Below are 18,501 nucleotides of genomic sequence, written 5' to 3' on the forward strand. Positions count from 1 at the left end.
AGGATACCTTGCCTTTTTTGTAAAACTTTAATTTTCTGTTCCCCACTGGCTACTATATGGCACTATCAGCCTGGATTAGTTTTGCCACAAGAGGGGGTATTTTTCAATTGAACAACATTTAAACTAGTTATTATGTGTAGAACTCTATTCTAAATACCATGGGAGGTATAAAAGTTTAATAAATATATGCGCCTTCTTCATGGTGATTACAATTTAAGAGGGAGATAAAACTCTAGAATATAAGTTCCTAAGAGGCACACATCATTGTGTTCAAGAAAAGAAAAATAATTCCCCATTGAGTAGACAAGGGAATACTTCATAGAGGAATTGGTTGTTGAAGTGGGCAATATTTCAATAGTTAGAGATGGTAGAGAGGACATTCCAGTATACAAAACAGCATAAATAAGACATGGGGGAGACAACATGCAATAAATACATACAGACAAGCTATACAAGATACATTGGAAATAAACAGTAGAAGGAAGGTACTAATTTTAAGGGGATTTGAGAAAGGCTTCTTATGAAAGGTAAGGTTTTAGCTGGGATTTAAAGGAAGTCAGGAGGCAGAGATGAGGCAGAGGATTTTTTCTGGAGTAAATTGATTAGTATCTTATGTGAGGAACAACAAGGAGATCAATTTCACTGAAATCCAGAGTTTATAGAAGAGAGTAAGATATAAGAAAACTCAAGAGGCAGGAGGGGGCCAGGTTAAGAATTTGGGATATAAAATAGATTTTTATATTTTATCCTAGAGGCTAAAAAGGAGTCACTGGAGCTCATTAAATAGGGAATGGCATAGTTGCACTACAGGAAAGTCACTTTGACAGCTGAGTGAGTGGAGGATGTATTAAAAGTATAGCGATTTGAGGCAGAACAACCAAAGATTTCAGATATGAAGTAATAATGGGGTTAGAATTGGATACTGTAGTGTCAGAGGAGATAAGAATATGTTTATGAAAAACATTATAAAGATAGAATTGATAAGATTTAGTGATTTGATTAGTTATAGAGAGGTGAAAGAGTGAGGAGTCAAGGAGGATTCCCAAATTGTGAAACTTGGTGAGTAGGAAGTTTTGTAGTATCCAGAGTAGTAACAAATATTAGGATGAGAAAGGAAGGATCAATGTTTAGTCTAGATTTGCTGACATGAAAAATATATGGAAAGAAGTTAATGATAGAGAAAACTGGAAAGATAGGATACTTGAATACCAAAGGAATTTCTTCTTTATATAGTAGGGAACAGAGCTCCATTGCAGAAATTTGAACACAAGAGAAGCTGGATGATAAGATTTTTGTGTAAGTCAGATTAGTATATTATAGAGTAAAATTCATATTGGAGAAGCAAGATGGTGGAAAGAGCACAAGAGGTTGGCCAGGTACATGGCAAGTAGATCCTTCAATAAGTAAAAAGGGTTTGCAGGGTTTGGCAGTTTATTAGATAGAGTCAAATATAACACAAAAGTTACAGATAACACTAAATAGCTTTTAGTGATTGAATGAATAGTGATACCATTGGCAGAAATAGAAAGTTAAAAGGGAAAATATACTTTTGTTGAAAAATAATTAGGGAGAAGAGCCCTGGTGGCACATGAGAAAGAACAATAAATTTAGAATCAAGACCAAGGTTCAAATCCTGCCTCTGCCACTACCAGTGTGACTTTGCATGTCATTTAACTCCCTTGAGCCTCAGTTCCCTCATCTTTAGAATCAAGAAATTGGAGATGATCTCTAATGCCCTTCTTAGCTCTAATTTATGTTCCTATCCTACTATTCAGGCAGAGGCAGAGCCTTGAGTAATTCCAATATTTGGGGTTTGAAAAAAGATAAGAGGAAACAGAAATGATTATTAGAACAGTAAAATAAAATTGGTTGGTTGATTGTTAGAAAAGGACTAAAATAACATCACTCTCTTGGAGTCAAGTTCCAATGTGTCCGACTAACTGATCAGACCAATGTGAGCTTTAGAAGGTTTTACCATAAGTTAGGACTATTTGGCCTGCAGACATCTATTAAGTTTTTGCATCTCATATTTTTTTTGAGCTACTGCAGTGAGCACAGCTCTTTCCTCGGTGGGAGCACACAGTGTTGGGTAGTCCTATGTCAGCATCTCCCATGTCACAAAATCAATCCCAGAGTTCTTAAGAGTCCTTGAGTGTCTTCCCTTGTATCACTTCTGACCACCATGTTAATGCCTTCCTTGCATTTGTTCTCTGTAAAGTAGTCTTACTCAAATGTACCTTTGGCATACCTGCCTATCTGGAATTGCCCTATCTTCCCTAATAGACTAAGAACCAGGGAATAAAAAGGAGAAAAAAGTATTGAGAAAAAGGGAGTGGCCAAAAGTGTCATGCTATAAAAACATCTAGAAGTATACAGAATGGAAGAGTTTTAGCATTTAGAAACAAGGAAATCATCGATGAACCTTGAACAGTTTCTGTAGAATAATAGAAATGGAAGAAGTCACATTGCAAGGGACTTGAAAAGAATGGGGTAGTGAGAGGCAGAAAGATTGAAGTTGTAGTTGAGAATCTAGGTATTTGGGATCTCAAAGGCAATGCAGTTTTAGGTTATGATGTGGAAGTAGAGAAAGCAAGTATAGGTTATACTTTTTCAAGAATCTTGGTAGAGAGATGAGTTGGTAGCTTGGGATGGAAAGGAAAGTTTAAGCTGTGTGCATATGTGTCTGCTTGAACATATCTTTGAGGCAGGAAAGAATAATAAAGACAAATTTTTGAAGTGTGAAGGTGGGAATTTAAGGGAGCCTGTTTTCATGGTAGAATATGAGGCATGGCTTTCTAAATTTGATTCCCTCTCTAGGAAGAACTGGATGGGAAATCTATAAAAAAAGATAAGAATGAACAGATTTAGAGGAGAGAAACAAAAAGGATTGATGAGCATCAATGAAGGTTCTATTGCATAATTTTACATAATTTTATAATAGAATCATAATTTTGTAAAAGGCAAAAGGGAGAAGGAAGGGATTATAAGATTATACCAAATGAATCAGTAAGATAGCTGCTCCTGGATAATATCAACATTGGGTTAGGAGTAAGAGAACCTGGATTTGGGGAAAGAATTTCAGAGAATAGAGAAAGGTTGGGGAGCCCAACATCATGCTGAGGATGAAGAACAAATTTAGAGTAAAGAAATGAAAATGAGTTGTACGCAGAAAAAATAATTTTGGAATTCAGGATATTTTAGGGGTAGGGTTTTGAGTCGTCATGAAGTCTGAGGTAGGGCCATGTAGTTGTTTTATTGACTGAGCTGAAATAGATGGTGACTATTGAAATTAAGAAATGGTCAGCTAGTGGCGCAATGGATAGAGCACCAGCCCTGAAGTCTGGAGGACCATAGTTCAAATTTGATCTCAGACACTTAATACTAACTGTGTGACCCTGGGCAAGTCACTTAACCCCAATTGCCTCAGCCAAAAAAAAAAAAAAAAAGAGAAACATAAGGAACTGAGAGTATACTTCATTAACATGAATGTTGAAACACACAAGGATGATAACATTGTCAGGAAGAAAGAAATTTTGTGAGTCAACTTAAAGTCATTAAAGAAGGTATAAATATGACCTGAAAGTAATTACTAGCAATGTGGAAGATGAGAGCAGGTGATTTGAGGAGCAGTCTTTTAGATTCTGTTGGCTATTGTCACCACTTCTCTATTATCTTGTATATCTGGACTTTTACAAAATATCATGAATATCTTATCCTTAAATACTTGAACTATGATATTCTTTTTCTGTATTCTCTACTTAGTGAACAGAGATACCTTGCCCAAAATGTAAAATGAAAACGTTTTTATATTGTTTTGAAGAAACAAAGGAACTGATGTAAACAAGTCATTTTTGATATCAGCTAAGTATAAAGATAGTGATTTGTAAGATTATAGCTGAGTAGAACTCTTATCTAGGTCTTCCAGATATTTCTCAAGGCTAAGTGGTTTTCCACTTTAAATTTAGCCAAGTTTAGTGATGTAACTTAGAGAGTTTTGGTTAATACGGTGAAAATTTCTTGAATCACTTCCTCTCAATGATCCATTAGTATCTTTTATGGAAATGTCACCCAGCTCGAATTCTTTCAACAGGAGGTACAAATCAGGTAAGATTTACAATACTTCCTGTCATTGAAAACCAAATGACAGACAATTGTAGACCAGTGATTCTGTTCTTCAGTCTGGTGAATTTTGACTATTGTTTTGACCTTTAAATTTCTTCTTTTAAGTTTAACTGATTTCCCAGTGACTAGAGATAAATTAAGTTTGAAATAATATAATTTCCATTTGTGATGAAAGTGACTCTAAGGAGGTGGGGGATATGTAATATGTAGAATTACCTGTTCTGGTATATGCTGACCAGGCATAGCAGTACACAATATGAACATAAGCATCCTGAATCATGTGTAATTATAGCATTTCTTCTTAAGCAATGTTTCTAAGCTATACCAATAATCCAGATATACAGGAAAATTAAATTACATTATCATCAGGAATACCACATAATATCCTTAAGATAAGTGTTCCTCACCTCTAATCTTCCTTCTTCCCTTAAGCTTAATAGTTGCTCAACTAGGGAAGGGAAATGTGTGTGTGTGTGTGTGTGTGTGTGTGTGTGTGTGTGTGTATCTGAGAATGTGGGGCCCAAAACAATTAACAGTCATGTTAACATTCAGCTTTGAATGAATGGAACCAAGGATTAGGGGAAAGGAGGTTGTCTGGAAAAGGCCTTGGGTGTAAAATCTATGCATATATTTAGAAAAATGTAGGAAGGATGGCACATTGTTGCTCTCAGCTTATAAATATTGCTAAAAACAGAATGAAATAAAAATATTTGGACCTCATTGAACTCTTAAAGATAGGGTGATGGAGAAAGTTACTAAGCAGAACCAGTGTTTGGAAAGATTTTAGAGATGTGGGACTGACTGTAATTTGTCAAAAAACCTAATGAGACAACATGAAACTGACATTGGCTTTTATCAGCTATCTCATTCTAATTCAATAATTCACAGCCCAGTTTTTGCATGTTATGTAAAATAATTTTATGAACAGCAGGATAGTTCACTTTTTATGATATTCAAGGCATATATTTTTAAAACAAAAATTTAATCCATTTTATGAAAAATAAATGTTTCATATGCCAGACAGAGTTTAGAGCAAAGAATAGGTGTCACTGATAGTCAGCTTTCCAGCACTTGGAAATTACCTGATCAAAGAAATAGAATTCTAGGAGCTGGAAAATTCTTAGAGATCTACCTCCTACCCCTCAGTTTACAGAGGAGAAAACTAAGTTAATTTGTTCAAAATTATAGGTAAAATTAATGGCAGATATGGGTCTAGAAACAAGGTTCTTTATTCCTTATCCTTTGCTCTTTTTATTAAAAACTTGCCTCAGATAAGAATGAGAAATGTACTATAGAAAGTCTAAAGAAAGTTGTCATTGTGATTTTTAGTAATGTGAGGACTCTTCAGAGTGCATCTTATTAAAGCACTTGACAGCCTGGAATCCCCATGGCTAAACAGAAAAGAATCTCTAATGACAGGCATCAACAGGAAGGAGAGGCAGTGGAAAAGATCTCTTTTTTCCCTTTTGTAGATTTTGCCTTATGTACCAAAAGGGTTATTTGAGGTACCTTGGGAGGATGTGCTCCTTGGATGTGGTATCAGATGTATGTGGTGGGAGTGTCAGTTCTTCATGGAATGAAATCAGGAAGGCACAAGCTGTGGGGTTGATTTAACTCAAATCTGGAAACTAGACAAGCATGCTCACAAATTTTCAACTGTAGAAAGTGGAGCCTGGAGAATACACAGATCTTAAAAGGATATTGCTTTTATGTTGATGATTAGCATGCATAAAATTTAATTCACCCCCAGTTGAATTGGTGTTTCCTGGACTTCATATATTGGACTCATACTTTTCAAGGCTTCTTTATTGCCTCTGCCTCCAAAAGTTTTTCACCTGCACACACTCTACAGCCAAGTACCCACATCACTAAATTCCTGGGGTTTCATGGCTTGTCTGATGTTTTGCATGGTTGTTCTTGGCCCTTTGACAACTCACTAGCCATTTAATCTGGCGTTCTGTAAAGCCCAGAAAGACACGCCAGAGAAGGAATTAGAGAGGAAATAGTAGGGAAGAATGAGAGTGGTCACCATTAGAAAATGAAACTCAGGAGTCATGGTTCTTCTCTTTACTCCCTTAAACTTTGGTGAGATGCTGTGCACTTAGTAAGCCCTTAACAAGTAGTTGTTGCTTCTGTCTTAACATTTGTGGTGCTCTAAAATCCTGGCACCCAAAAGGCTGGAGTGAACAGCAATGAAACGAGTTACTTAAGCTCTCTATCCAACGTGACTTCTGACTTTATTTTCAGCCTAGTTTTGCACCGTTTGAAGCATCCCCCTCCTCCCCCCACCGTAGACTGGAGAAGAGAAACAGATGTTAATGTGTTTCATTTGAGCCGTGGTGGCCGAGATCCTGCGCGCTGCGCTCGGAGGGCGCTTAACCATTACCAAAAAGGCTCTTGGTCTGGTAGACCTGGCGTGTTTTGTTCCCTGTGAATTTAATTAAATTCTCAGCAAACCGGAGTACGCAATCCTGAGCATTAAAGGATCAGATCAGGCCTTGAGCCATGCACCGGACGGGAGGATAATTGAGAGCTATGTATTTTCCCGCATTCCACCCGGTATGTCTAAGGCTACGAGCCACTCCCCTTCCAGAAGGAGGGTCCAAGAGGACCCGAACACCTGGTTTTCGTTCTGTTTATTGAGCCGCCTTAGGTCAACTAGAGTCAGAGAAGCATTCAGGAGGTATTTCATGCTTTGAGATGCGTGGGCCCTGGGCCCTGTGTCTAACTAGCATTCTCGTTCTCGATTTCTCCCCTCTCCACTTAGGTAAGAACAAAGCAACCAGAGTGTACGTTATACCTCCCTTCCTAGCGGGGTGGGGAGGGTTGCTTGGAGTTTTCCTGACCATCAAAGATTTCTTGATTTGCGAAGCTCTCGGCCCAGGAAAAGAAGGCTGGGCTGAGTAGCGTCACAGACTTACTCTCCCAGTGGTAACCCCGCCCCATGTCCCCAGAAAACTATTGGGGGCGGAGAGGGGGAGGTGCTGAATAACCTGTGCCCGAGGCCGGCCGCATCTTTGGGCTTTTGCGGCTGCTCCGGCCATGATAAAAAGACCCAGGCTGCTAGGGACGCCCACTGGCCCAACTTAAGAAGGACCTTCTGCCTAGGGAGGCGGGAGGAGTAGGTTTTTCTTTTTTTTTTTTAAGTTCAGGATCCTGCTCCACTCCTTATGTATAGAAAACGGTTTGAGCAACAGCTCTGTGTGACACGCACCATCACCTTTATGGGTTGGGGAAGGAATCCTAAGGACGGGGCTGCGCCCAGAGCGGGTTACGCTCGTGGATTCTCGATCCTTTTCCCTTCCCTGAGCTCTTCTTTCTTTGCTCAAAGTTCGCCGTCCCTTCCCCAAACCCCCATTCCCGAGGCTCAAACTCCTGAAAAAGTGGCGGAGGAGGACTGATAGTAAACATTTTAGCAAAGGACCCTTTCCCAGGGCGACGCTGCTCGGGGCCCAGGATGTTCCCATCCACCTGCCCCCTCTAGATTGGCTTTTACCTGCGAGAGGTTACGGGCTTCAGGTTTCTGAAGAAGGAAGGAGCGCCACTTCGCGGCCGATCCAGCCACTCGAACCCTCGAACCGTGACCTCTCCGCCCCTGCTAAGGCCCCGCCCCTGAGCACCCTCCCTCCTCTCTCCCCGAGGTCCGGGACACCCGACTTTGAGCCTCCGCCCGCAGAGTCATTTGGTGTCTGTGGCCGTGGCTGGTATTCTGACTCCCGATCTAGCGCGAACGCGACACCTGTTTCAGGACTCGGAGTAGCTGCATGCTCTGGGGATTGGGAGTGCCATGGCCCCCTTGCCTGGCCCTCCATGGTCCCTCCACCTCCAGCTTTTTCTCCTGGGGATGACCACTCTCGGTGAGTTCGACCTTGGCGGGACCCCCTGGCTTAGAGGGGAAAGTGTGGTTGCAGCGGTCGCTGCCTGTGGTGATGGGGAGAGGGAGGCTTCTGACACTGTGGATGCTGTTTTGGGAGGAGATGAAACTTTTGAGCATTCTCATATTTTGAGAGAGGGAGAAGGAAAGTACTTTTACCTCTTCGGTGACATGACAAGGCTCCTGACCGTCTTGGGCAGATTGAAAGAGCCCGGGCTCTCGGAGTGGGGGAAACGGGGGAGGAAAGGAGGGGAAAGGTAGTAGATCTGGACACTCTCAAGGGTTAGTAACCCCATTCCTCCACTCCACCCCACTCCATCTTCAGCTAGGATGAGCTGAGCTGATCTGCTCTGAGCTCCCGGTTGAGAAACCAACTATAAAGAGCTTAAGGGCTTAACCGCACCCTTACCCACCCCGTCGGAAAAGGCTGGAGCGGGGGGAGACCCCCCAAACAACCTGAAAATTAACTGTCTTTTGGGGTTTCACATTAAAGTATTATCACTATACTAGCGTCCCCTTCCTTGGGCCTCCTCCTCCTCTACTCCCCCCACCCTCAGGCTGCTTCCTGCCCGGAGAACTAGGGGATGCACCCTCGGGAGCATGGCAGTGAGGTTATTTGGGACACAGGAAGTATGGAGAGGGGGAGAAGAGGAGGGAGGGATCCATGGGGGATAGTGGGGCAGTGCAGGCTTGCAACCCTAAAAGGTTTCCCACTCTGATCTTTTATAGGATAAAACCGTCGGGTTTGAGGGGAGGAGGGACAGTGGAAAACATGAGATACTCCTTGAGAGTAAGTGCTTGAAGATCTTACAAATGAATCTAGTTCTTGGTTAGGGTGGCGTAACAGAATTCATTTTCGCTGCTACATCTGAAGGAGAATGGAAAGCTTCCAGACCCGTTACTCAGCGTACCTTATCTCCTGACGCTCTTTCCTTCCCCGTGCTGATTATTTGTGGAGGGGTGGAGCAGATGGCAACCTCTGTTGTTGGATTGAAGTGTGAGCGGGCCAGAGTAAATTTAGGGTCCGGGTCAGTTTGTCCATCATTATTATAGTTCTCATCACATTGGTCTTTTAAGGAAAAATTAAGGGATTACAAAACAAAAACAAAACTAAAACCTGTGGTTGAAGATCCGGACGCAATCTTTTGAGGACAAAAAGTAGTGGGATGAGGGAGCCTCCCCTCCATTATATTCTAGTTTGATCTAGTTCCCTAATATTGGAATATTAGATTTTCCCGCTCCCTTGAGTGATTCCTTTACTAATATGCTCATATCTGCAAAAGACCCTTTCCAGTTTTTGGGAGAGTATGGGCCTTTAGGAAATAGTAGTTGCTACTGATCGGGATCCTCTGGCTCTTTCAATTTCTTTTTGTTTATTCCCCAATTTCCCTTTGGGCTACCCAGGCTGAAAGGAAAAACTGCCTCAGGCCTAGATAAAGAGGAGTGAAGAGAGAGTGGTTGTATAGAGCTGGGTTCATACTCACTCCTAAATTCCACTGCCCCGTTCCTCCATAATCTTCAATTTTCTATCCCCGAATTAGAGATTACCTACTTGATTTTAAGGGGCTTTACCATACTGAACTGGCAAAGGGCTGGTTAATAGACCCATTGGTTGATGATCCTCAACCCTCTGGTCCAGGCTCAGCCCCACTCAGTTCATTTTGTTCTCCATGACTCTGTGTTGCTGCCCTTGGGGCGTGAGAAGCCAGCAGGGGGAGGTTCCCAGAGAAGGAGGGAGACTAAAAATAGCCAGGGGATGGTAGAGGCTAGGGCCTGGGCTGCCTGCTCCCCCATTCTTTCCTCTTTGCAGAAAAGAGTTCCCCTACCCTGATATGGTCCTTACTTTGGCCCGATCTGATCTCTATGTCCTCACTACTCTGATAACAACCTCTCTCCACTCCAATTAAGATCTGGCCAAAGGCCATTGGAATGAAGAAGTCGGGAGGGAGGGGGATGAGAAAATAGGATATCTGGATAATTTAAAATATTTTTTTCCCCTGAATAGATTTTTAGGGGCCAGAGGTAGAATGGAAAGAATGGATAAGTGATGGGCCATATATTCTTAGAGATCCTAGGAGAATGTGCATACACTCTCGTTCTCTCTGGATCCTTTAGCCCCATCATTTTTGAAAACATTAGAGTTGTGAATCCAAGCTCTGGAGAAAGACTACTTAAAAATTGTTCTTTCAGTTGTGTTGTTCTCTTGAAATAGGGGTGGGATGGGGGTCGGGGAGATAGGGAGACATACACAAAGAAATGGATGAAGTGGTCGTTCTGCGGTCTTAGTTCCAGATTTAAGAGCTTCCTCTGGGAGAGAGAGAAATCGAGGTCTTCCCAAACTATTGAAGTTTGGGATTCCAGAATTCCTTGCTTTTGGGTATAGAGAAAGCTTTTGATAAACTTTCCCCCAGCCACTATTATCCTCCCACCCCTTCCCAGCTAGGGATAATCCAGGAAAAGTATGGTTTCTTTCCTTTACCTCTTACCTCCTTATAGCAAAGACAATAATAGGCAGAAATATCAAAGGCACGCAAATGTAATAGTTCAGCCCAGTAGGGGAAGAAGAGGCTTAGCTACTTGGCCGGATAATTTTGGGGTGGGGTGTCTCCGGTTTTGTGTCCCCCCCTTCATTGTCTCCCTACTTATCTCTCAGGCCTTTCTTTCCTGTCCAGCCTGTGAAGACATTGCCAGGAAACGGGGGAGGGTTGTGTGTATTTTGCTGGTGGGAATACTGAAAATCCAAAGGAAAGAGGTGGGTGAGGAAGGGACCCTTCAAACAAATGGGGCTAGTGCAATAGGTGGGGGGAAGGGTGCATCCTGCACTAGAGTCACTTCCTCCCTATCTCAAGGGAGTATTCAGGACATTTTAGAGGGTGGCTATGGTTAATCCCAGATTCCTAAAGCCTAGTGGCTAGTGGCTATGTCCTAAACCCTCTTTGTCTTTCCAAGTTTTGTTAACTCTGACCTTCTTGCTGTCCTTCCAACACAACACTCCATTTCTAAACTTTGTACCTTTTCACTGATTGACCCCATGTTTTTTGACTCTTCCTCTTCACTTTCTTCCTAGCTTCCTTGGCATCAAGACTGCTAAATCTCACATACTCTCAATAAGAGACCTTTTTCTGTCCTTGTGGAGACAGGGCTTTCCTTCTGAGATTATCTGCCATTTTACACTATATCCATCGGGGATGTACATAATTGTTTGCATTTTGTTTCATCCATTAGGTTTTTTAATTCTGTGAAGACGAGAAATTTAAGTGTTTAATAAATATGTGCTGATTTACTAAACCCCAAATGGGCTAGGGATTAAGAAATTTAAATTACAAAGCAAGGCCAAAAAGTATCTGAGGGGTTATAGAAAAATGTCTGGACTGGGAGGGGGGGGGGGTAGGGCCTGAAGTTTGGACCTCTCTTTTAGCTTTCCATTCACTAACTCTCTGAACCTGTTTCTCTACCTGAAAAGAATGTTTCAAACCTGTAGTCAGGAGAGGAGGAGCCTGGATTGGATGATCATAGGCAACTTATATGTCCATTGTAAACCTCAATTCCTTATCTGAAAAATAGAAAGAAAGAAAAAAAGTACCTATTGCTCACTGAGTTGTCAGGATAATTATATGTAAAGTTCTTTTTAAATCATAAAGCCTTCTATGAATGTCAGCTACTATCATTAAGTGAGAGAGATGTGATTTCATCTATGTGGAAATGATTACTATCTAGATAAATGACACTTGATACTATTGGACTTGGAGTTAGGAAGGTCTGAATTCAAATCCTGTCATAGTCACTTTTTAGTTTTATGATTCTGGGAAATTTATTTAACCTTCTACCCCAGTTTCCTCGTCTTTAAGGGGAAAGAATAATAGCACCTACCTTTCAGGGCAGTTGTGAGGATTAAAGCACTTTTAAAAACATAAAGCATTTTTTAAATCTTGAAGCACTATATAAATGCTAGCTTTTATATTTTATATTTTCAGAATTGCCTGAGGCTCAGAGATTTTAAATGACTTTTCTCTACCCAGCAACATTAGAAGAGAGCCTTGGAAGGTCCAGACTTTGGTTCAAGCCCAGTACTCTATCCCTTCTGCCTATTAGCTATAGAATGGGAGAAGGAAGTTGGTGAAGACTACTTCTAATAAGACTTCTATCTAAAGTTCATTGATTTGCTATTTAGAACCTAAGCAGACAGCCAAGACGGATTCCAAGGATGGCAGACTATGTACTACTTGGAATTTTCAGAGAACTCAAGCAATTTGTTAACTTTTACCTTCCCCCATCATTTAAAAACCTGAGTTTTAATCACATATAAAGCGATATTAGCATTGCCCACTAACTGTGCTAACATCGGGAAGGCAGTTTGGATAGAATTATGCAATTGGTATCAAGAACCTGAGTTTTTCCAATTTCTGGGTTCAAATACTGGGCGAGTCAATATCTCAAAGCTTCCTCATCTGTTAAATGCAATTAATAATAGCGACTGCTATATTGCTGAAAAGATCAAACAGCATAAATTAAATACAACTCTTAGCAAACCTTAACATCTATATAAATATGAACTATTTCTATTGTCTCCTCCACCCCTTCCATTCCTCAATCTGTTTCCCATGATAGGTATGGGATAGTTCCATTTCGAGAAAGGTTTCTTCTGAATTCCCTTCTCAAGTCTTCACTTTTGAAGGGAGAAAAATCCAGTGTCCATGACCGGGAAGGCGAGGACTCAGACCCAACTGGTGCCAGGCCCAGGCACTGAAGCCACTTTTTCTTTCCCCACTCTTAAGAACTTTTGATAAAGCCGCCGAGTTAATGAGTAACTGGAGCGCTCCCACTCACGTGGCCCCTCTCTAAGTACTCAGTCCGGAGAGAAGAGAATGGCTTGCAACTGAAGTGATGCAAAACCCACCGCCCTGCAGGCGAGTAACCTGCCTGTTACTTCGGCAGGGGAGTGAGTGGGCTAGCTCTGAACCCTGCAGTAAAGGCAGCACGGGAAGGAGCTGTGCTGATTTTTTTTTTCCTTAAAGCACCAAGGGTAGTTATCCCATTCCTACAAGTGACTGGGAGGAAGTAGGATTCAGGGATCAGGAGTGCTGAGATTAAAAAAGTGAAGCAATGGATTAGGGGTTAGGGTGTAACTACTCCGCTAATTTTTGCTGTGAAAAAGGAGGAAACCACCCTTCTGCAAAGAGCTTTGAAATACCTCTTCCTAGACCTAATTGATACAGGGCAAGTAGAGAGAGAATCACAGATCTTAACCCATTCACTTTTGCAAGCGCGAGCTCCAGCGTCATCCCATCTCTGCAGAGGTCTATTTTCAGCGAGACGTGGGGCAGGGAGGGTGGGCAGAAGGAAGAATGATTTTTTTTCTCCCTTACTCTTTCCCCCTCCCTCTGCCCAGCTCCTCAGTGACGTGGCTCTCTTCCCTCCCACAGTGTCGGTTTCCAGAGGAGCCCAGCTGAAAGTGCACGTGGGTTCTCCCAAGGTGGAAGCAGTGGAAGGGGCAGAGGTGGTGCTCCCTGCATGGTACACGCTGAACAGAATGATGTCTTCTCTGAAGCCTGAGGCCTCCCTTTACGTGCTATGGTTCCTGGAACAAAGCGGGAAGGAAATGGCGCAGGTGAAGGAGAAGGGTACCCCCAGAGAAGAGGCAGGACAACATTTAGGAAAGATTTTATGGGGAGCTGAGACAGTGATGAGACCACCGGGTGGGTGCTTAGTCCAGGATGTAGATATTGTTAGAATTTATTATAAAGGACCTTAAAAACCATTTAGCCCAACTTATGTACATGTCTTAGAGATATCACTAAAATATATTCACTATTATATCCATTATCTTATTCAAGCTGTGTTCTCTTTTTGTCCCTATGTCTCCAACATCTGGGAGGAGAACAATTAATGAGTCAAATAGGGAAGACCAAGTGGGGTTTTCCAAAACTAATTAGTCTGGGCTAGAGCAGAGACTCATAATTGAGATGGGGCAATTAATTGCTTAGCCCAAGACACCAAAATGTAACATGCACACCAGGAACACATAAACCAGTACAAAAATTAGTCACCCCCACAATTGAATTTGTTTTGTTTCTTGCATTATTTTAACATAATTTTAATACAAAATTAAAAGTTTTATTTTGAAGGCTGCTTTTCTGTTAGGCACCTCCAGTGTCCAGTAATGAAGCCTTTTGATTCCTTTGTCTTTCTAGGTGCTGTCCTATCTTAATGGAGTGTTAATAATTAACAAACCTCGAGTATCCCTAGTACACACCCTGCCCTCCAGAAACGTATCCCTGAAGCTAGTCCAGCTCCAAGAGCAGGACTCTGGGCTATACAAATGCTCTGTGAATGTGCAGGACCAAGGAAATAGTATGTCAGATGTTGGCAGCTTGGAACTTGATGTTCTGGGTAAGTGAACAACACTCTTAAACTCTTGAGTCTATCTCCTTTTACCCTATATGCATAAGAGAGATATTCAATAATGTAAAGTACTATTTAGATTTTAACTTTTCTTACTATTGACATCCAATCCCCACTTTTCTCCTTTCCTGTTACCCTTACAGTTTGATGTCGTCCAAAAAGTATATAAGAGAACTATGGACTTAGGGAAGGTGGGACAGAGCCATTAGTCTTTTCTTTCAGAAGTAATTGATCTTAGTCTTTCACCTGATCCCTTCATCTCCTCAGTGTCCCCAGCTATCCCATCATGTCATCTCCATGGTGTTCCAAGAATGGGAGCTAATGTGACCCTGACTTGCCAGACCCCAAGAAGCAAACCAGTTGCCCAGTACAGTTGGGAACGTCTCCCTCCACGGAACCAGTTCTTCTTCTCACCTGCTGTAGGTGAGAAAATTTGGGAGAATTTGGGAGAACTTGGGAGCTGGGGTGCTAGAACGTTGAAAGGGCAAGAAAGGGAAATGTCTAGGATTCGTCAGAGTGAGAAAGGTTGGAAATAAGCCTTTCTGATTCTTTCTTTTTAAAATTCCTTATACCATTTTGTTTGATGTTATTCTAATTTATATTTCATGTATTTGTGTATGTCTTACAGATAACACTAGATTATAAATACTTTCAATGTCTAGATGTGTCCTCTTTTTTCACTATATATCTCCAACACCTAGCAAAGGAACAATAATTAATTATTGTTTGTTGAAGAGGAACAAGAGGAACTGAAAGGAAGGGAAGAGAAAGGAAGAGCTGAGGAGATAGGGAGTTGACAGGGAGAAAGGAAGAGCTGAGGAGATAGGGAGTTGACAGGGATAATTTGGGAGTAAATTGATAAAGGTGTAAGGTAAATTGAGAGAGTAGTGAATTTCCTTTAGTATACCTCCCCTCAACCAACATTGTGGCTATACATGTCCATAGTTATGAGATGACAGATGGGAAGTTAGGAATGAGTCTGAGAATAAACCTAACAGATAGAGTTATTAAAGTATAAAAATTGGAACCTAGGAGGTTCTAAGTGCTATATTCCCTAGTACTCTAATTGGAAATGGACAGACTTGACATATTAGAGTTGGATCCAAAGGAAATGGACAGTTCATTGGGAAAAGGTATTTATGGGCTCACCATTTGGATTATGCTTACAGACAGCACCCGTGGGTCTCTATTCCTCACCAACCTTTCAGCCTCCATGTCTGGAGTCTATGTCTGCAAAGCCAGCAACAAGGTGGGCAGTGCCCAGTGCAATGTGACTCTAGAGGTAACTTCAGGTCAGTAGGGATGATGTGGTGGCTACAAAAAGGGTGGTCAATGATGGGTGACAGCAAAGAAAGGGAGACGTATAGGAGAGAAGGTTAAAGCACATGATGCTGGGATGAATAATTAAAGCCTTTACTCCTGTCCAAAATAATGAAATAGCAATCATTGACTGCACACATCCCAATCAACCCCTTCTTCCATTCTCCTTAGAGGAGGAGGATACTTCAGAAAAGACCAATTTTATGCATAGTATTAATTGGATGTCCAGTTCTGACTCCTAGATTTTTCTAGGACCAAAGGCAGCAGTGGTAGCTGGAGCTGTGGTGGGCACCCTGGGGGTGTTGGTGCTGTTGGCTGTATTGGTCCTCCTGTACTATCACCGGGAAAAAATGCAAGAGGAGTCAGCCAATGACATCAAGTAAGTGTCTCTGACTCTTATACAAAACTTTGATCCCTTTGCATTTTCCTAATAGAGTTTGGGAATCTAGCCAACTCTTGATAAACAGCAGTAGAGTTCATGGCTATGATCTCAATTTCATCTTATAGCCAAATATGGAAACTCCTTTTAAGAAATGTTTAAAGAGATTGGAGTAGAAGATCAAGTGATGGGGGAACTAGTAGGAGGTAAAAGCCAATCCCCAGAGTCCCTGACGGTTCTGACTTGTCATTATGCCTCCTTTCTAACTCAGGGAGGATGCTGTTGCTCCCCGGACACTGCCCTGGCCTAAGGGTTCAGACACCATCTCCAAGAATGGGACCCTTTCTTCTGTGACTTCCGCCCGTGCTCTCAGATCATCCCATGGACCTACCCGACCTGGTGCACTGACCCCTACACCCAGCCTATCAAGTCAGGCCCAGCCTTCCCCAGGGCTACCCAGGACAAACAGGACTCATCCTCCTGCAGTATCACCTACCCTTGGAGGGGTATCTTCTTCTGCTCTCAGTCGGATGGGTGCTGTGCCAGTCATGGTGCCTGCTCAGAACCAGGCAGGCTCCTTGGTATAATTGCCAGCCTTATCCTGACTGAACGATCTACTGGTTTGCCCTTTCTACTGACACCTCATGGGTGATTGTCCATGTTGGGAGTAAGAATGCTTTAAAGACAACCATATTCCAGACATGTAGCTTCCTTCCTCAACTCCTGACCCTGCCTCCAATTTTTATATCCTCCTTTTGGTCTAGACCCATGATTTCATTGGTACAGAGAAATTCCCTTCTCTGACACAGACAACCCATCAAAAACTTATCATTTTAGAGAATTGACTAGGGCCCTTGAGAGGTTAAACGACTTCCCCAGAATCACACAGTTGATATATTGTCAGAAGCAGGACTTTAATCCCTGTTGTCCTGATTCCAAGGCTTGCCTTCTATATATTGCTCTAAGATACCTCTCTTAACTCCCTGTTATTGTGGGGGAAAACCCATTTTCAAAAGGTTTCATCAATATTCATTCAGATAGCTGGCAGGTAGCAGAAAGCACTAGGAAGTAAGCCTGGACTCAGGAAGAGTTTAGATCTCACATATTACTCCAGAGTCAAATCTTCTGCCTGGTGACTGGAGCTGAAATGCTGCCAAGATGGGCTTATAAGGAAGACAATGTGGTGGGGTTTATCTGTGATCATCCCACCTTCTCAAGATGCTTCTGCTTATATTCTTCCTGTGATTTTACCTCAGAGTCAACTTCATTAATAACCTTTTTTGGTTGGATTATCATGGGGGGAAAGGATTAATGGATGTAATTTTTAGAAACTACCTTGAACTGACCTTTTTTTTGTAAATGTTAATAAAGAAAAACAACTTTTATTTGTATGGAAAGTGAGAATTACATGCAATATGTGCTCCTTCTTATAACTGAAGCTTAAGAAAAGAATGTAGGATACTGTTCAATCATTCCTATGTAGATTTCATTCTTAAAGATTCTATAAATTATGAAAGCTCAAGGGAATCTTGGAAATAAAACCCTAATTTTACAGATCAGGAAATAGGCCCAGAGAAGACATGTACTTTTCCTAGGATCAAGACAAAGATCAGAATAGACCCCAGAGTCTTCTGTATTCTAGTCAAATATATTCTTATGGTAGTAATACTATGGCTACTTTCTCTTATTTTTCTCCCACCTTTTCTCTTCCAGTCTTCTTACCATCCTAAAATGGCATCAGCCTTCCCTCTCCCCCCGCCCCAAAAGAAAAATAATGGCATAAGCAAGGCATGCAGATAAATCTGTATCACTTACTAAGGTTCTTCAGCAAGAAGCAGAAATGGATATTCCTCCTTCTGGAGGTCATTAAAGAGAGAGTGGTATTGGGAATACCATTCCAAACTCCTGTTTCAAATGGAGTAGGATGAAGAACCTATTTCGAGTTCCCCTCTTCTTGTCCCTCTGTTTTTTCTTAGTCTGTTTGCTCTACTCCATTATTACCCAATGGCAATTTAAGCATTTGAGGCATGAGGCAGCCAAGGTGAAGAATCTTCCAGATCCACATAGGAGTAGAAGTAGACCATATGGCTCAGGAGACATTGAGTAACCTGACCATGTGGCTCAGAAGACATTGAGTAACCTGACCTTTTCCTCCCCTTTCTCCTTCTCTCTATTTCTGCCTTTGCTTATGGAGAATGACCCTGCTAGCCCTAGAGATTCTGTTGGCTTTTTTTTTTTTCTTTCCACATTCTGGGTCAAATGACCTCTGGTTTCAGTTTCTCATAGTATTAAGATTATACATCTTGATCTGGAAAGGAAGTCTTCAAAGGCTATCTGCTTTAGCCATGTCATTTCATAGATGAAGAATCTAAGTCCCAAGACCACAAAGATCATAATAAGCTCA

The 18,501-nt window shown here is 41.7% G+C and overlaps 1 protein-coding gene across 2 annotated transcripts; it reads left to right on the forward strand.

Annotated features, from left to right (window-relative positions):
- The first annotated feature begins 7,729 nt into the window (after positions 1-7,729).
- On the forward strand, positions 7,730-17,495 carry ESAM (endothelial cell adhesion molecule). 2 transcript variants are annotated; one of them, XM_031960953.1, is made up of 8 exons: positions 7,894-7,979; positions 8,726-8,786; positions 13,420-13,604; positions 14,188-14,386; positions 14,666-14,821; positions 15,568-15,690; positions 15,971-16,097; positions 16,369-17,495. In XM_031960953.1, coding segments are annotated over exons 2-8 (1,107 nt in total). In that variant the 5' UTR covers positions 7,894-7,979; positions 8,726-8,785; the 3' UTR covers positions 16,685-17,495. The 2 variants fall into 2 exon arrangements, with proteins under 2 accessions (XP_003764394.1, XP_031816813.1); XM_003764346.4 differs by lacking the exon at positions 8,726-8,786 and having other exon boundaries at positions 7,730-7,979.
- The last annotated feature ends 1,006 nt before the right edge of the window (positions 17,496-18,501 follow it).

The sequence above is a fragment of the Sarcophilus harrisii genome, chromosome 3, assembly GCF_902635505.1.
Source record: "Sarcophilus harrisii chromosome 3, mSarHar1.11, whole genome shotgun sequence".
Classification (NCBI taxonomy): Eukaryota; Metazoa; Chordata; class Mammalia; order Dasyuromorphia; family Dasyuridae; genus Sarcophilus; species Sarcophilus harrisii.

Coding starts and splice junctions, on each gene's coding strand:
- ESAM (XM_003764346.4), top strand. CDS start 7,910: ATGGCCCCCTTGCCTGGCCCTCCATGGTCCCTCCACCTCCAGCTTTTT. Junction 15,691..15,970: donor GACTCTAGAGGTAACTTCAG/GTCAGTAGGGAT, acceptor AGATTTTTCTAG/GACCAAAGGCAGCAGTGGTA. Junction 16,098..16,368: donor GAGTCAGCCAATGACATCAA/GTAAGTGTCTCT, acceptor TTTCTAACTCAG/GGAGGATGCTGTTGCTCCCC.